The sequence below is a fragment of the Vespa velutina genome, chromosome 14 (genome assembly GCF_912470025.1).
Source record: "Vespa velutina chromosome 14, iVesVel2.1, whole genome shotgun sequence".
NCBI lineage: Eukaryota > Metazoa > Arthropoda > Insecta > Hymenoptera > Vespidae > Vespa > Vespa velutina.
In genome coordinates this window covers 218,963-236,989 of record NC_062201.1, presented here as the reverse complement: position 1 = coordinate 236,989, position 18,027 = coordinate 218,963, and the positions used below count along the sequence as shown (strand labels likewise).

General features: G+C 33.4%; 1 protein-coding gene and 1 pseudogene across 1 annotated transcript; both read right to left on the bottom strand.

Moving 5' to 3' along the window:
- Positions 1-12,159: 12,159 nt before the first annotated feature.
- Positions 12,160-17,376, bottom strand: LOC124954170 (annotated as a pseudogene).
- Positions 13,856-15,378, bottom strand: LOC124953988. Its single transcript, XM_047506132.1, has 2 exons — positions 14,051-15,378; positions 13,856-13,980 (listed from the first exon to the last, which is right to left on the bottom strand). Exon 1 carries the CDS (start codon positions 14,917-14,919, stop codon positions 14,338-14,340), a length of 582 nt encoding a protein of 193 aa, XP_047362088.1. The 5' UTR covers positions 14,920-15,378; the 3' UTR covers positions 13,856-13,980; positions 14,051-14,337.
- Positions 17,377-18,027: the final 651 nt, after the last annotated feature.

Below are 18,027 nucleotides of genomic sequence, written 5' to 3'. Positions count from 1 at the left end.
TATATATATATATATATATATATATTCTTATATATATATATATATATATATATTCCTATATATATAGGATTGGGAATATAACTTTGATCACCTTGTATATTTCTATTCTTTGTAAAAATACGCAGAGACCTCGTTTAAAACAATCGTACGGTACAAAAGGGTCCATGATGTGACAATGATAATTTTATTATGAGAGAAGGCATCCAGGATATACGAAGGTCAATAGGGGAGTCTTTTTTTTTTAGCGATATTTAAGGTGTTTTTTACTATTAGCGATATTTAAGATGTCAGACCATCTAAAAAGTTTCAAAAGTCGATTTTTTTGCAGTTTTATTAACTTTGAAATTTTGCGAACAATTTAAGCAATATCCGGCATAAAAATTCGAAAAATTGACGGAGATATAAGTATTTTTAGATAGAATGGTCGGGTAGCTACATGCAACAGTTTCGACTCATATGTACTCAGTGCGCAAACCTATCTATTGTGTTCTTTTGTATGTGTACGGAATTCTAAACTTTGTTATCATTTTTTCTGTAATCAGTAACGTTATGAAGTGTAAGGCATGCAACCGTGAAGTGAAGTTTATGGAATCGAGGATTCATGGACTCGATTTTACATTAGTGATTTCGTATGACTCCTGCGTACCAACTAGTGCCAATTCTAATACTATCTTAAAAAATAAAGTTTATGGTATAAACAGACGCGAATTATTTTAGCATTCTGATTGTTAAGAATTAGTTTACAAGAAATAGAGAAATTTTGTGGAATCATGGATTTACCGAAAGCGATGTACGGGTCGTTTTACGATATCGTCATCGAGCAAATTAATATTTTTACAGAGAGTGTGTGCAAGATGTCAATGGAAAATGCTACGAAGGAAAAACTATTGGATATTACTCAATTATTGGATATTACTAAAAGTGATAAATTTAATAGTTAAATCTTCTGCAAAGTAAGCAAAGCTTGTGTATGATGGCTATAAAAGCATTCTGTCGATGATGAACTTGACGCATCAGCAAATCGAGCATCCCTGCTACGAATTGTGCATGAAAGTCGACAAGTAGCTTGGATCGCGGACCTCCGAGTACAAGAAAATACGAAAAATGCCAAGTTCGCAGATCATTTGAGAAAGGATTTCGAGATGCTCATTCCGCTGCTGAAGGAACGTCATACGGGCCAGGAATCGCTGATTAAATATGAGCAAAGAAAACCACTTTATCATCCAAATAATCGGATATTTACTTTCTTCAGAGTCTTTTTCAAACCTACATTTTTCGAACTAAACGAAAAGAAATCTCGGAACTACCGGGCTGATAATACTCTCAGATACGATACGTTAATTAGTTTTTTTAGTATTAATTTTTCTATTGTCAAATTTTTGTGCAAAAATAGTATTTCGTTCACTCACCGCCCATTTCTCAATATAAAAAGAATGCTACTTCATGGCCACAACATTTACGAATAAGACAAAATTTATTTCCAAAACGAAGTTTTCTAAATCAAAGTTCTCTAAATATTTCTAAAAAAGAATAGAGATATTCGAAATTAATCGAAGTTTTTGCTTTAATATCTATATCTGCTTTACATTTGTGTATGTGTGTATGCTTGCATCTAAGAAAGAAAGAGAGAGAGAGAGAGAAGAGAAATGAGAGGATCGTAGCAAGGGTGATCATCAAGAGCCATTCAGAAAGTACAAAAATCTTCATTTGGACGACGAAACGATGATAGAAAAGGGATATGAAGCATTAAGGTACGAAAGTGTAAAAAGGACAGAGAGAAAGAGAGAAAAAAAGGAAAACTACACGGTTTCCCAATTTAAATAGTTTCCTGTTTTCATACGAATTCTTTTATCTTAGGTTACTACTTGATCGCCTTGTATTTGTATTAGGTTGGTGCGAATGAAATATCGGATTCTTAAGTGAATAAGAATCATTTATTCCGACATTTCATACGCACCAACCTAATACTTCGATCGTACTGACATACCTTCGTCATTTTCTTTCTTCTCTTTTCTTTTCTAATTTTTTTATTTATTTATTCACTCATTCCTCTCCTTTACCAATCGTTTGACCTCCGAATAAATATTCGTAAATTGATATGTAATTTTTTCCTGTCAATTTGATTTGAGCTATAATTATCGACAAAAAAATTGATCGTATATATGTATCAATGGTATAATATTGTATAAAAGGTACATAAAACGTGCTTCGACGAGACTAAAATATCCTCCGCGAAATTTAAAAATAAAAATTTATACAAAAGAAATAACTCCTAGAAATCAATTAAAATTTGTATTGATTAGAAAAATTAATAAATATAATAATCAATGAAACGATTTAATTTTTCGATGAATAAGATATATAAATTCCGTCGAATTATCGTTTATGTTAATTTCCTGATTAAGCTTACAAACAAAACTATATGAGCTTACTAACAGTTAAATACCGATTATATCGACATACTTCGTGCTAGTTTCGATAGATAATAATTTTAGTATAGAATATTTTTTTTCTATATAACTCATCAATAACTATTTATATGTGTGTTCATGATAAAAATATCGTAACGCAATTAAAATTTTCAATAAAAAGTTTTTTCGTGATTCGAACTCTAAGATATTAACATAATAAAAAAAAGAAAAAGGAAAAAAGAAGATACTTTATTAAAATTATAAAAATCACTAATAGAATCTTACATTATTAGTTTTTTACTAATGCTTCAAAACGAGTTGTCTTTGATCCTGTTCTCTTAAAAATATCTTCTTTCTTATTATGATAAAATTCTCTCTAACTTTCGGATTTCAATGCAAATACGAAAGAATCGTTGAACTGTTTTCTTCCGATAAGTCGGTCGACCTTAATTTCGATTAAAATTAAGTAAATCGCGATATTTTATTTCTCTTTTGACGAGAGAAAAAGAGAGAGAGAGAGAGAGAAAGAAATAAAAATAAGAAAAAGCGAAACATTGAGACAAAGAAACAACAACAAGAATAAATAAAAAGAAAAAGGAAAAAAAACAAAAAACACGGAACAGAAAAAAGGAATAAGGATAATGTCGACGTGAATTTATTGTTAATAATTCTACTGTAAATATTACTTTAATCAAGGAGTTTTTCAATAAAACTGTTAAAGGTGATTGCTAATTTCGTCTAGTTCTAACAGCGCGCGATATATGATAAATAAATTCTATCGTAATCGAATTAAAAAAAAAGAAAAAAGATCAAGGGACGAAGAGAAAAAATATATAAAAGAAACATAGAATCAAAAAGGTAGATTGATAAATAGATAGATGAATAGTGAAAGAGCGAGAGAGTGAAAGAAAGAGTGAGAGAAAATAAGTAAGAGAAGAGAGAGAGAGAGAGAGAGAGAGAGAGAGAGAGAGAGAGAGAAAGAGAGGGGGAGAGAGAAAGAGAGAGAAAGAGAGAAATAGATAGATAGAGAGAGAGAGAGAGAGAGAGAGAGAGAGAGAGAGAGAGGAGAGTGTGAGAGAGAGAGAGATACAAGTAAAAAACAATACCAACTTTTTTTCTTCTAAAAAGTTTTTCCACATGAAGATATACAATTTTAGTTATCTATTCTATTTTTCGACCATTTGATTTCAAAAAAGTTACTTAAAAAATGTTTTCTTTCCTCACATGAAGAATGAAAAATACCGAAAGAGAATCAGAAGTGACGAATTTCTTTCTTATCCTCAAAAAGGTATAATGAAAGTCATAGAAATTCGAAAACGATGGATAAACGATCGATAGATTGATATATTAGTTAAAAAATATTTTCCACTTTTTCACAAAAATTGCATTTGTTTGCGTTGTTCCAATTGATTCATTATGATATTTCTTCATTTACTCTTGTTAATGCTCTTTATAATACATCTAACTATATGAACTATCGAGACTGATAAGAATGATTTATTTTTCCTGGCAGTACGATAGGCGTAGCATCCTTAAGTATTTGACCGCTGGAAAAATTGACGCTTCAAACAAAGTATTATTTCTTAGAATATGAAAAAACATTTGCTCCAATATTTACATTATGAATACGAATTTTAACTTTTTCGTTATGGCAGTTCACTCCGCCGGAGAAATACTACTGAATGGGGCTTCACATCGAAAAATGTGCACATTAATCTATGGTATTCGCACTTACGTCTTTCAACGCCACTTTGGCATTTTCTTGTATGTACGTTTAAGTATTACGTAACAACTATTTCGCAGTATTATATGAGAAATATGAAAATAAGTACATTTTATGCATATTTAGTTATTTACATATTTACAGACTTTGCAATTATTATAAAAAAAAATACAATTTAGAGTAATTAATAAGTCAAATTATAATTCTTAGTAATATAATTGAGAATGGTAAATTTTAAAACAAGAATCGGCACAAATCTACATTACAATTTTTTAATTCTTACATAAGTTCGCCACTTTCATCGTTTGCATTGGAAACGACGCACCTTTTATTTTGTTTTTTTCCTATAGATACAAAAATTGAAGCAAAATGTTTCTGTTAGTTGTAATGGTAATTATTGCCTGTTCGATGATGATGATTTGTATTTTGATGATACTTTTCCAGTATTTCTCTGATTCATTGGTATTGAAACTTGGCCATGAATATGGGTTCTTTCATTTTATATTTGTAAAGACAATAAGCATTTCATACGCATTTGTCTAACAAACAAACATTAATTTACGGTACCACTTCAGTAATTTTCGTATTGAGTTCACTGTGCTTATAATCATAACGGCTTTATTTACTGTACCCATTGAATTATGATTATATAATAAGTATACAGATTTTGATTACTTTTTTCCTTCATGCCTGAATACCGTTGCAAATTCTGCCGTATGCATGAAAGAAAGCATGTATATTTCTTTTTTATTAACTCACTTTACGACTGATAAATTATTGAATGATCAAGAAGATGCTTCATCTTATCATTAATCTTTTGGATTCCGACTTTTTTTTACGATCCTGTATGTATTTGTACTATTATTATGTAATAGATTAAATAAAGCTGAACTCTAATCTACGTAAAGTATATAACTCTTTCCTAGATAAGGCTTCATAAGTGAACTATTGCTCTCGATTTTCCAATAGGCTTATTTTCGCTATCCAATATGGTAGATGATTCGACATAAACAATTATAATTTGTATAAATCCTGTCTGATAATCACTGAGGATAAAGGATTTCATGCCAAATCTACTTCTTTTTAAAGGAATGTACTGTTTGAAGGACAGCAGCCGCTCTTCATACAAAAGTAAACTATCGTCAATACATAGCCCTTGATAAGGATGAAATGATTGACTTTACATATACGTTTTTCGTAACATATAATATTAATGACGTTCCGTACTTTGCGTAAACGATCATTAGTAGATCCAATATTATGGGTAAAATATAGCATTCCTAACAATTTAAAATAACGGTTTCTAGTTATTATTTTCACAAAAATGTGATGGAGACGTTTGTCTTTACTCCAGTACTGTATTAATGATAATTTTTTATTGCGACTTGGTTGCGTTGTCGGATCAGATAAGTATCTAATTGCCACTAGCTGTCTATGTTCTTCCCTTTGGTACTGGAAATGATTTTTCCAGAGAACTTGGCTGGGGAGGTTGTTATACCGACGAATCAATCGGTAAAATATTATCAAATATTGGCGAGAGCGAGACGATATTGTTGGACAGATGGCGATTAGTTGTAGAAAAAAATCCTGACATCTAAAAGGAAAGGTCAATGATTATTTCTTGTTTGGCGTAAACGCTCATATAGCTCTTGAGTTTCACAAAGCCAAAAGTAAATTCGATTGTTTTGAAAATTATCCCCGTTTTCGATTGATGCGAATAAAGATTTGAGTGCATAAAAAAAAAGAATAATAATAAACGTTTCTTACTTCAAGTTTCGAGAAAGAATGAAAATTTTTTTCTTAGTAATAAATGTAGCGCGAAGAACGTAAGAATCAATGAAAGAGTGAGAGAAAGAGAAAATAAAAAAATAAAAATATTAATATTCGTTACTGTCAATAAATAATTACTTCTATCACATCATGCACCGTAATAAACTTGGAAAGTATTAAAAATTTATTATTAAGAACTCCCATTCCAAAATCTTATTTAACGTGTCGCAATACTTTCTCTCTAAGTTATAAACTACAAAATCACACACGTTCGCGACATACCTCGTATATGTTGCTAAATACATTTGCAATATGTACATACGCAACTAAATACAGTTGCGTAATATACATACGTATATGTATTTACGTAGCACGAACTTACAAGCAACCGTGCGCGCGCGTACGTATGTGTGTATGTGTATGTATATTGGTTTAACCTACTAATTAGTTAATAATCCCAAAAGAGGCATATCCAGAGAAATTCAATTCGAGATTGAGAAATAAGATGTTTTACAGACAAGTAGGCGGTAAGGATTTGGTACGAAGAAAATGGAAAGATTTTTCGAAATTTGTTACATTGGGATGCGACATCGTGTACATGCTATAGTATTTTTGAATATCGCCTTGTATGTACGGTACACCACATCCATGATGCGCACTGGTAGTACTATGAAGGAACCATCGACCGAGAATAGTTTGATCGGAGTAGTCGGTTTGACAACTTATCAGTTGCTTTTATTGCAAGCCAGTGGTCATTAATATATTTATATATTTAATTAGACATACAAAAGTGATAATATCGAATTACTATATCTGTGTCGTTCTTTTTTTATTTTTTTTTTCTTCAATTTTTTGTTTTTCCTTCCCCTTTTTAAAGGTCGACGGTGAAGGTCGATTATTACCGTCGATAAGAAATTTGATCCTCCTTAACAAAGTAACGATGCTTGCTGAAAGAAGAAACACCAGTCAACTACAACAGAACATTGCCAAATTGGAAAGATTAAATTCACCGGTTATGAGGATGAAGATATTCAATCACGATACGTATTATCACGACAAGGAGAGATTGAAAAATGTCGCCAAATACTTGATATTTGATCCATTGGATCTAGATCCTATGACGAATTTGGTATCTTAAAGGAATATCCTAGCGAAGAATTAAAATATGGACCTTTGCTGTTAACTCGATTGTGAGTATGATCGATTACATTCATGTATTTGAGTATACCATTCGAGAATGATATGATGATCGGAGATATACAATCGACAAATAAACAGGTTCTCTCAAAAGCATGGGACTAAATTTATACTGTGTATTACTGAGGTAAAAAGGATGAAAAAAGTTTATGTAAACTTATGTACAAAAATGCTTCATTGAAAAGATTTATGTTTTTCGCATATACTAATATTGCATATACTAATATTTCGAATGAATTTACGTTAGGACATCTGCTGCCATTTCCTCGGTTGGGATGAATTTTACGCTGATTTCTTTCTTCTTGACACATTTCCGAAGGAAGTGGTGCCTAATGTCTACGTGCTTCGTTCTTGGACGATATCCAGTATTTTTTGCCAGATCTATAGCTCCTTTATTATTACAGAAAATTGTGACTCCTGGTAAAACAGCATCGCGGTCCAGCTCTTTGGCTATTACACGTAACCATAACGCTTCTTCTGCCGTTGAAGATAGCGCCATGTACTCGGCCTCCGCTGTGGATAACGCTACTGTGCGTTGTTTCTTGCTTTGCCAGGATATAGGCCCTCCTTGGAAGAGGAAGATGCTTCCAGTAATCAAATGTCTGTTGTCGGCGTTGTTCGCACAGTCAGAGTCGCTGTAGCCTTCAATTTTTCGATTAGCTTTAATATTGAAGACTAGTTTCGTGGAGAGAGTTCCCTTCAGATACCTAAATATTCACTTCACCGCTGTCCAATGTAATCTCCTTGGGTCTTGACAGAATCGGCTAGCTAGGCCTACTGCGTATACGATATCCGGCCTTGTTCCTTGGCTGGCATAGAGTAAGCTATCTATAGTTTCTCTATATGGAATTTTTCTCATCTCACTCGCCTCTGCATCAGACATCAGGTCTTCTTTGGTTAATTTTTGGTTTGGATCGAATAGCGTCGACACAGGTTTGCAGTCTGCCATTCCGAATTTTCCAAACATCCCTCGAATGTAAGTCTCCTGATCGATGTATAGTTCGCCCATTTCCTCGTTCCTTGTGATACGGATACCCAAGAGGTGTCATGCCTCGCCGAGATCAGTCATCTTCTTATTTTCGCTCGTTTCCATGAGTTCTTTTGGCGGTCTAACGTAAATCTCCTCTTCTAATTCTCCATGCAAATAAGCAGTATTGACGTCCATCTGGTCCATCTTCAACCCGTACTTTACAGCTAGGCCGCATAGGAATCTCACAGAAGCATACCTGACCACCGGTGAATAGGTTTCTTGGAAATCTATTCCTTCTTTTTGGCTACAACCTTTCACGACGAGTCGAGCTTTATGTCTTTCAACCTTCCCGGACGAGTCCCGCTTGATCTTGAATATCCATTTCGTCTCAAGAACTTTTCTGTTTGCAGGTAAGTCCGTTAGTACTCACGTTTCGTTTCTCAGAAGCGATTTTCTTTCCTCCTCCATAGCTTTCTTCCACAGGCTGCTGTCTCGACTACTCAGTGCTTCCTGCACCGTCTGTAGATCCTCACTATTCCCCCTGGCTGCCATGTAGGTCACAAAATCGTCCATGTTAGCAGGTTTGCGAGTTCATGTTGATCGCATTGGTAGCGCTCCACCTTCCTCGTTCTGTTCAGCATTGTAGAAGTCATCAAGCTGTGCGGATTCGTCGCCTGTTGATATGTCTTCACTTTCATCGATAAGATATTCAGACTTTGAATCTCCCCGTACGGTGTCTTCGATGTCCCGCGATAAGCTTTGCGCTGACTCGTTGTCGTCTGATTCCTCTCCGAGTTCATCTCTTCTTCGTCTTCGACAATCTCTTCGCCGAGCGGTATCTCGATGAACTCTCTGGTTTGACCAAAGTCCTTTTCTTGTTTTGGTTCCAATTCTTTTTTTTCCTCTAGGAACACAATGTTCCTTCGTTTGTAGATTTTGTGCGTGTTCGGATCGATTAGTCGATACACTTTAGTGTCGTCGTCGTAGCCTACGAAGACGAGTTCTTCCGCCTTCGAATCCCATTTTTGGCACTGCTCCTTTGCGATCTGTGCCATTGCTTTGCACCAAAAAACCTTCAAGTTCCTTAAATCCGATATCTGTCCGGTCCACATTTCTTCTGGAGCTTTCCCGCCAATTTCGCTGGACGGAGATCTGTTGATTAGATAAACAGCCGTTGCTACCGCCTCTCCCCACTATTCCTTTGGTAATTCAGCATTGAAGAGCATACTCTTCGCTCTCTCGACGATGATACGGTTCATCCTTTCTGCGAAACCGTTTTGCTCTGGCGAATATGGGACGGTTCGTTGATGCCTAATTCCAGATTTCTTCAGAGTCTCCTCAAGTTTTCGATTCACGAACTCACCTCCGTTGTCAGTTCGGATGGATTTGATCTCTTTCGTGGTGTGTTTTTCCACAAACTTTCTGAAATCCACGATAACGTCTTTGGCTTGGCCTTTTTCTGTTAAAAAATAGACGAACACTTTACGACTGAAATCATCGCTCAAAGTTATGAAATACCTCGCCCCTCCAATGGATGCACTCTCCATAGGTCCACATAAATTTTATATAATTTTATATTTAATACTGAATTACTTCAAGTATTTCTTTCGCACGTTTCCCTTCCTTTGGAAACTGTTTTTTTGCAATCTTACCATTGATACATGGAATGCATGGAATGCAAGGCTTTTCCTCAATTTTACTCAGCTTTATTCCTGTCGCCGTATCATTACTAAGTTTTTATACGCCTCGATAATGAAGGTGGGCAAGTCTTCTGTGCCAGAATTCTGCCGTTAAAATTTCCTTAATTTTTTATTTATTTCAACATTCCGTTAACTCTTGTCATTGTCAAATATAATAAGTAATAAGAAACGAAACATAACCAAGTTATAACGGGAAAAATTGCATTCATATCATAAACAGGAAGAATATTTCTGCTCAATCGTCGATTAAGTTACCAAAATGAATAAGTAAAACAAAACCAAAATAAACATTGCAAAGATACAATTTTTAAAATAAAAAATCAAAGTTAACTTCCTGTTAAATGAAACCATATAACCTTTTTGTAGGAAGTATCGTAGTTGAAAATAATATAAATTCAATGATATAGAGAAAGGGTACGTTTGTTTAATAATTTGTTCAATAATTCGTGAAAATCGTTTTGAATCTAATAATTATCCTTATAAATGCGTAAGTCAATCACTATCATTAGTAAAAAATACTTTTTCGCAGAATATAAATAGTAACCTCTTTTTCAAAATATGTAACCGCAGTGTAACAGAACGAACTCATCATAAGCGCAAGTGCACGAGCTGCAGATAGAGAGCGCATTGACGTGTGTCTGACCAATCATATGGCGATAAAGTGACTAGTCGGAACACATCGTACGATACACGGTTCAATTCGAGACAAAAGAAGTCCGCCGAAAATTTTGCTCCTTCTTGATCTGTGAGAGATAGCGATAACTCCTGGTTATCAAAGATATATTCTTACAAGATTGAATGACACAAATGAAATAAAATTTATTCGCCGAAAATTTTGTTGCGTTAAGAAAATAAAATTAAAAGACTGTTTAGGATTAATCAGGATGCTGATAACATTGTAAGTATTCTCAATGGAAGTAAATAAAGCAAAAATTATTGTTAATTAAAGCAAAATTATACACTTTATAAAAACAAAGAAAAATGAATAGTTAATATTGTCACTTTACAAGAAAGTTTATAATTAATTTTTTACATGTCGGAATAAATTAAGAAGAGATATCGTTATTTCTTCTTTTTCCTTCATCCGAAATTTATTTATTAGGTCAGTCCAAAAGTTCGTGCGCATTAGTAGCATGTATGTATGTAGCAAAATGCGCACGAACTTTTGGACTGAACTGATAAAAAGTAGAATTAACTACAAACGTGGAGATAATTATAGTTACTTAATTATTTCTAAATAGTGTCATTTTTATATTCTTATTTTCAATGTTATTATCATTATTGTCGCAAAAACAATTTATAATATTAGCAGAGTAATGCAACACGAATAGCTTATAGTTTCGCATTACTTTTGAATAGCTTTTATTCGTATTTACGTATTCTTGCTACGCAAATATATATGTATGTATACATATATATATTTTGCTTTATATATGTATATATATATTTTTTACTTTATTTCATTTAATTTTAATTAGTTCTACTCAAGCAGTTCATAATTAATCACCATTGCAATTTCATTGTTTTCTAACATCGTGGCATGATTGCCGTCAATAACATGTACTTCTACTTTGCCCTCAGTTATTTGAAAATAACAGTACTTTATAGTAGATTAATGTTATATTTATGATATATAAAAATTTTTTAAACTTACTTTCTGTAGTCCATAATCATACGAGATATGTTTTACAGACGATAACATCGGTTTAAGCAATATGATCGGTGTTCATATATATGGTATTGGTTCTGGATTATATTTCATGGATGCTTGCAGTATCACATAAAATGAAAGGATGGCGTCTTTTAAATCCCGTTCGAAATATAATTGCTTGTGTTTGGGAGACAGTACATTAAAGAATGCATTTACTTTCTCATCCCACGTTTTGGAGTTTTCTAATTCAAGTACAAGGTGGAAAGTAACGTTTTTAAATTCGTTTGACAATAGCGAGAAATAGAAAAAAAAATGACAAACCTGTTCAATATTAACAGATGTAAGTGTCTCCGCGATGCTAACAACAATGTTGTTTTGCAGTTCATCCTCTAATGACAAGCAATTTTAATACGATTTCCTCTGCGTTGAGATATATTTCATATTCGCGTTCTGAAGTTTGTTTTATTTCTACACCCATCATAGAATCCATTCCAAGTTTAGCCAATGAAGTATGTGGATTGATACTATTCAAGTATTTAATAACTATACTCAAGAATTTGTTATTTAAATAAGATAAAAGTAGTAAAAGCGGGCGAAAAAAAATAAAATTATTAAATTTAGGAATAACCATGAATAAACCCAAACTTACACATAATTTTTAAGACAGCATTCACAACATTTTCCTCACTGTCACCACCTAATCGTTTTTCAGCGATTATCATACTAGCAACTATAGGTTAATCTTGTAACAAAAATCGATTGATTTCTTCTAAACATGATGTTATGTTATGCTGTAGAGTACCGTCGATAACAAGTTCTTTATCATTATCCTGCATGTCCACGACAAGACCGACGTCTCCAATCGTTCCCCATTAAATAGCTAATCCAGGCAAATCTTCTTCTATTCTCTTTTCACATATTCTTTCCATAATGGAATTAGCCATACCATAATTCGTTTCGCAAGCATTTCCTCTTCCGCACGAAACGGAAGAGGGGACTACGAAATGCCGAAGATCTGGACAAAGCTTTTTAGTAACTTTGTCCAAACGTTTCGTTGTCCAGGCTTTTCCCTTGAAACATTCTTCAAAAGTTTTCATCGTTTGGTTCCGACAAATACAATCCTTCAAACAAACCGCGAGGTTAAATATACCATCGACGGAACCTTCATATATTGCTGATTTTACTATAAGCTCGCAGTCTTCCCGTTTAGACGCGTCGAGACCGACAAAGATCTTAATATTTACGCCATATGATTCCCATCTTTTGATTCTCATTTGTTGATAAGCATTCTTTAAGCCGTTTCGCGAAGTAATGACAATATTTTTAGCATTTCGAAGAACCAACCAATCGATTAATTCTAAACCGAAACCACCCAATAATTATATAACTTTTGTTTGGGAAACATGTATAATAAGGCTCAGCCAAGATCGGTGTATTCAGTGGATTTCGAGTTATAATTTAAGATAATACAAATAAATGAATATTAAAACAAAAATCACAACTTACTTTTCCAATATGTTTACCAGCAGCCATGAATCTAAAGGTTTTCTCTACTTGATCTTTGTCGAAGATTGTTCTTACAATCGGTTTGATTGCATTTTCCTTAAGGAGTTTGTTTACTTTTGAACTTATTTCATTTCTGATTCTGTCCTTGGTAACTACAATTTGATCTAACATTACAGCATCAAAACTGATATCCTTCTTAAAGACATCGATGTCTAACGGATTATCCGCGGCTAAGTCAAACTTTCCAATTTCTAAAAATCGTCCTCCATAGGCCTAACAACGCAGAGATGCTAAAAGTTTTTCTTCCGCTAAAGAATTTAGAACTATATTTACACGTCTACCGTCAGTTTCTTGGAAAACCATTTGTTCGAAGCTAGTATCTCGAGAATTTCCAAAATGATTATCATCGATACTGAGAAATGTTTCTTTAATAAATTTACGTTTTTCTGGTGTACCAACGGTAGTAAATACTTCAGAGCCTTCTTAAAGAGCTAAGGTAATCGCGGTTTGACCAACGTCACCACCACCAGAGTGAATAAGTATTCTATCACCCTTTTTCATTTCTCCGTTAATATAAACCGCACCAATACATGTGGAAAATACGCATGGTACTGTCGCTGGATCTTCCAAACTCCAACTTTCAGGTATGGTCCAAGAAAAATTTCGTCCATTTGGAAAAGATTTGATATGCATCTGAAAAAATATTATTCATTTTATTTTCCGTTATTTTCCTTCATTTTCTGTTATTTTCTGTTATTTTCTGTTATTTCCACGATTAAATCTCAATCTTATGATTTTTTATTAGCTCACTTGTTTGGATTAAGTCCCATAATACGTCGACCATCAATACTGATTCCGCTATATTCAAATCCAAATACATAGACAACATCTTTTCTGACCAGTTGAAACACAATTAATTCTATTTTACCTGTTGCCAACATCACGTCTTTAAAGTTCAACGATGCATAATGGATGTGAACAAGATCTTCCTTTTGATAATCTTTCGTAATTGGTCCTTCGAGCCATCGTAACGAACTTAAATCTCCGCGTGACTGTTAAAAAGTATTATTGTACAAATTTTATTTCATGATATTTGATGAAAATTTGATGAAATGTTCTTACATATCAATTGATTAACGAAGCCATGGTACATAAGCTTTGGTTCACGAGATGGAAGTGGTTGATGCCTATATGATCCTCAAACGTTTCCTGATCGTAAAACATTAATGACAAGGTCGGTTTCGAGTTGTTCCGAATAAAGGGATAATTCTAAAGAAAATTTCGGAGCTTTAAGATCCTGAATTAGAACAGCTCGGAAGATTCTGCCTCCAGGTTCTTTCTGTAACCAATTAATGAATCCTAAAAGACCAGATTCAAAGTTTCCTTCCTCAACAAGTATTACTCTAGTGTTATCTTCTGGTTTCATTGGCAAGCACATTCTGTACTTCTTTCAACCAGTTAAATTCATTGCTCCTAACATTAATAAATAGAATATTTTCCGAAATTTTCTCGATCTTCCGTAACAATATCCACGATTCCTCGGAAGTACGTTTCTCTAAAACTAAACCTAATAGAAATTCCTTTAGAACAGAATAGTCCAATGGTATATTTTCCTTTTCGCGTGATAAAAGGAAAGCTCCATCTTTTGTAGATTTTAAAAGTTGTTTTAAACTTTCCTGTTTTTCATTGGTTAATAAGCAACATCCAATTGCTAATATTGCTATATCATCTGTTCGTAATTTTGTCGATTCTAAAATTTCAACATTTTTAAGAATGTCTCCTTCGTCAAAGTTATTTGGTGGTGCAAAAATATTAATGCTTGCTTGAATCGAAGGTAAATCGACTAGAATATCTCTCAACAATGGAGATATCTGTTTCTCTGCTGGTATATTGTTATTATCTTCAATAAGTTCAATTGTTTTCACTTTCGTCATTGGTATATTCTTAAGAGTAATATGCATGGATAACGTTAATATTTCGCGTAATGACATTTCCCTTTTTTGACGATAAGCAATGAATTTATGTTCTTCGATAATTGGATCACTGACAGATTTCTTCCGAGCAATCTCACTGGCCTTAATATTATGAATTTCTACACCTTCTGTTACAATCACATCAAATATACTCTAGTAATTGTACAGGTACATCTGAAATAATATTATTAAATATAAAGGAATTTGCTATATAGCTTCACTTTGCATTAAAAATAATTATTTATCTTTTTTATTGGTTGTCAATCTTTGCAGATATCGTTGATGAGCTTTAGTATCTATTATCAATTTTCGAATTCCAGTCGGTACGAATAAACCTCGGGTATCTAAAGCGAGTATTTTCATTTGCTATAAGTTATCCATAAATGCTACCCAATTTTTTTTCCACTCGACATGTCTTTTTTTTCCCGAAACTGAGGCACTGTGTAAACTTCGAAAGAGGCCGCTATATTGGTAACCACGTAGCTTCAACTCTTTATAGATATCTTTCGAATCTAATTCTTCCTTCTCATTGCCAACATTTGCTTTGATTAGATCAAGAGGTATTTTCTCCTTCGATAAGTTTGTTGCAAAACGAATCATTCCAGTAACAATAGCAAGACCACCTTCGATCACTTCGAAGTTACCACTGCCTGTAGAACGACATATGTTAAATTCTAAATAAAACAATATACTGATACAAGTTGTGGAAAGTAACTTTTTGAATCATGACGATCATTTCAATTTTGCGTTCTTTCGGAATGGTGGTAGCTCGATTAAACTTTATATTTTCAATGACAACAGATAATTCCGTGTACAATTGTCCTATGATCATGCCGAAAGTTTGCCAAACCAAACATAAATATCCTGTCGCTGGAAACAAATTTCTGCCATCGACCACGTTACCAATAACGTAATGAAATTCTTCATAATCGACCGATATTTCAAATATTCGTTCGCCAGAATCAATTCTCTCTTGTCTTTTGTAATTTGCCACAAACCAGTCGTCTGAATGTTTCCATCTAAACACATAATAACGTTGAATTTTTATATTACATTCAGAAGAAATTATTATTAGCCTTTTTCGTTTTCTATATCCTCGTAATTCTTATCTAATAAGTGGGGGTATCATTGGAGTACCTCGACTGACCGGATATTCTACGTGTGGATATAATTTAGTAAGATCAAGCTGTACACCGCTGTTATAAAGCTTCCCTAATGCTTGCAGAAAAATGATCACGTTATCTTTATCATTTAGACGATTTAATGCAATATTCCTGACGGTTGGTTGCAATGATTTTCTTAAAGACGCTTGTAGTAGATTTTGCGATCTAATTTCAATCGGGACAATATTGTCGGGAATCAGAGCTAATGTTTCTGCAAAGAGTACAGGTTTGAACAGGTTATTGGTATGATACTCAGCTGATGAGAGTTTTGCGGCTGATGTCGACCACGCCTTTCTTGGCCCCAATGTACTGAGCCATTTTTTACTTCGTGGCTTTGCTACTGGTATCACTTTTTTTAAATATACAAAAAGTTTCGACCTAACTGCTGCGATATAACGGCTGTGATATATAGGTATATTATTGCACGGCATCTCTTCCACGATGACTTCAGTTTCCTGCCAAATACAAATACATTCAAAAAAATCATTCTAATATTAAGAAATATTTTTATTGGCTAGATCCTAATTAGCTTCAAACAAATCTGCAATTTTCTAACGAATGCCTTCACAGAATTGGTCGGTCCGCTAACAGTTGTACTTTCAGTTCCATTGTGACATGCAATGTCGATATCAGGAGAACAGCAATTCTTCAGATCATCATAGGAAAGTCCTGCCGTTGCCATAGAACCATGAGATATTTTTGTTTCTATCAAGGCAATTCCTCGCGAATATACTGCTAATATCATTTCCTCTGCTGTAAAACATCCATCTGCGTAGGCACAATCAAGTTCACCAACGGAATGTCCGATGATGTAGTCTGGTACTACACCTACGGAAGTTGGAAGATCTACCAAGCCGATCTGTAAAGATATTTTCCTTTTGTTAGATCTTATCGAACGAATGCACTTCTCCCAAATAATTAAATAATTGTCGATATTACCTGAACTGCAGCAATTCCGACGATCGAATGCAAGATATTGTCGAACATGCTATTATCTTTTTCAGTTAAAATTTTATAAATATTCAATTTATACTGCTTTAATGCAGCGTCGCATTTCTCTATTGCTTTGGCAAATGTAGGAAATCTCATCAGAACATGACCTGGTAAATTACAAATTCCACGTTCCAATATATTTGATAATCACAATGGTCATTATTTTTGTAGTTATGAAGAATTATTGGAACAAAAATTTTCGTACCCATTTCAGACCACTGCGATCCCATTCCAAAAAAAAACAAACAATATTGGTTTTTTTTTATACCAGAATAATTTTCAATCTCTCTCAATTTTTCGTCAGATGATTTAGAGCCACTTATCGTATATCCACGATATAAATGACCTGATATTTCTTAATAATTAATAAATATGTTAATATTTATTAACATATGTCATATATTAATAATAATTAATAAATGATGAAAATATAATTTAAATAAATATTTTGTGTGCTATCTAACCTTGAGATATATGCATAATGAAAAAAAATAATATGGAGTAACAAAGAAACGAGCGATAATTTGAGACTATTTATCACCTTCTATTCAAAGCGTGTGTAAATTGAGCGACAGGTATTGACAAAATATGAATTATGAATCAATCTAGTCATGTGACTATCGTTTCGGTGTATAAGCTTGTTTTGTTATTTCCCTCTCACGCGTATGTAACAACGCGTGTGATTAGTAGCCTGTGAACGCACACTTTTCAATCTCTCATATGTATATCTTTTGTTGATGGTAGCGTGTCTTGCAAAGATCTGTGCTAGATACGAAGTTTGTACGCATTTGGTTTACGATAAATGCATAGAAAAAAATAAATATAATTGACACCTAAAAGAATTAGTATCTAAATCTGCGACAAAAATAAGAATTTGTTGAATATTTTCTTAAAAATAATTAGTGAATACTTATATATTGTATTAATTATAATAAACGCATAACAATCGTGAAGTAGGACAAGGAAAAAC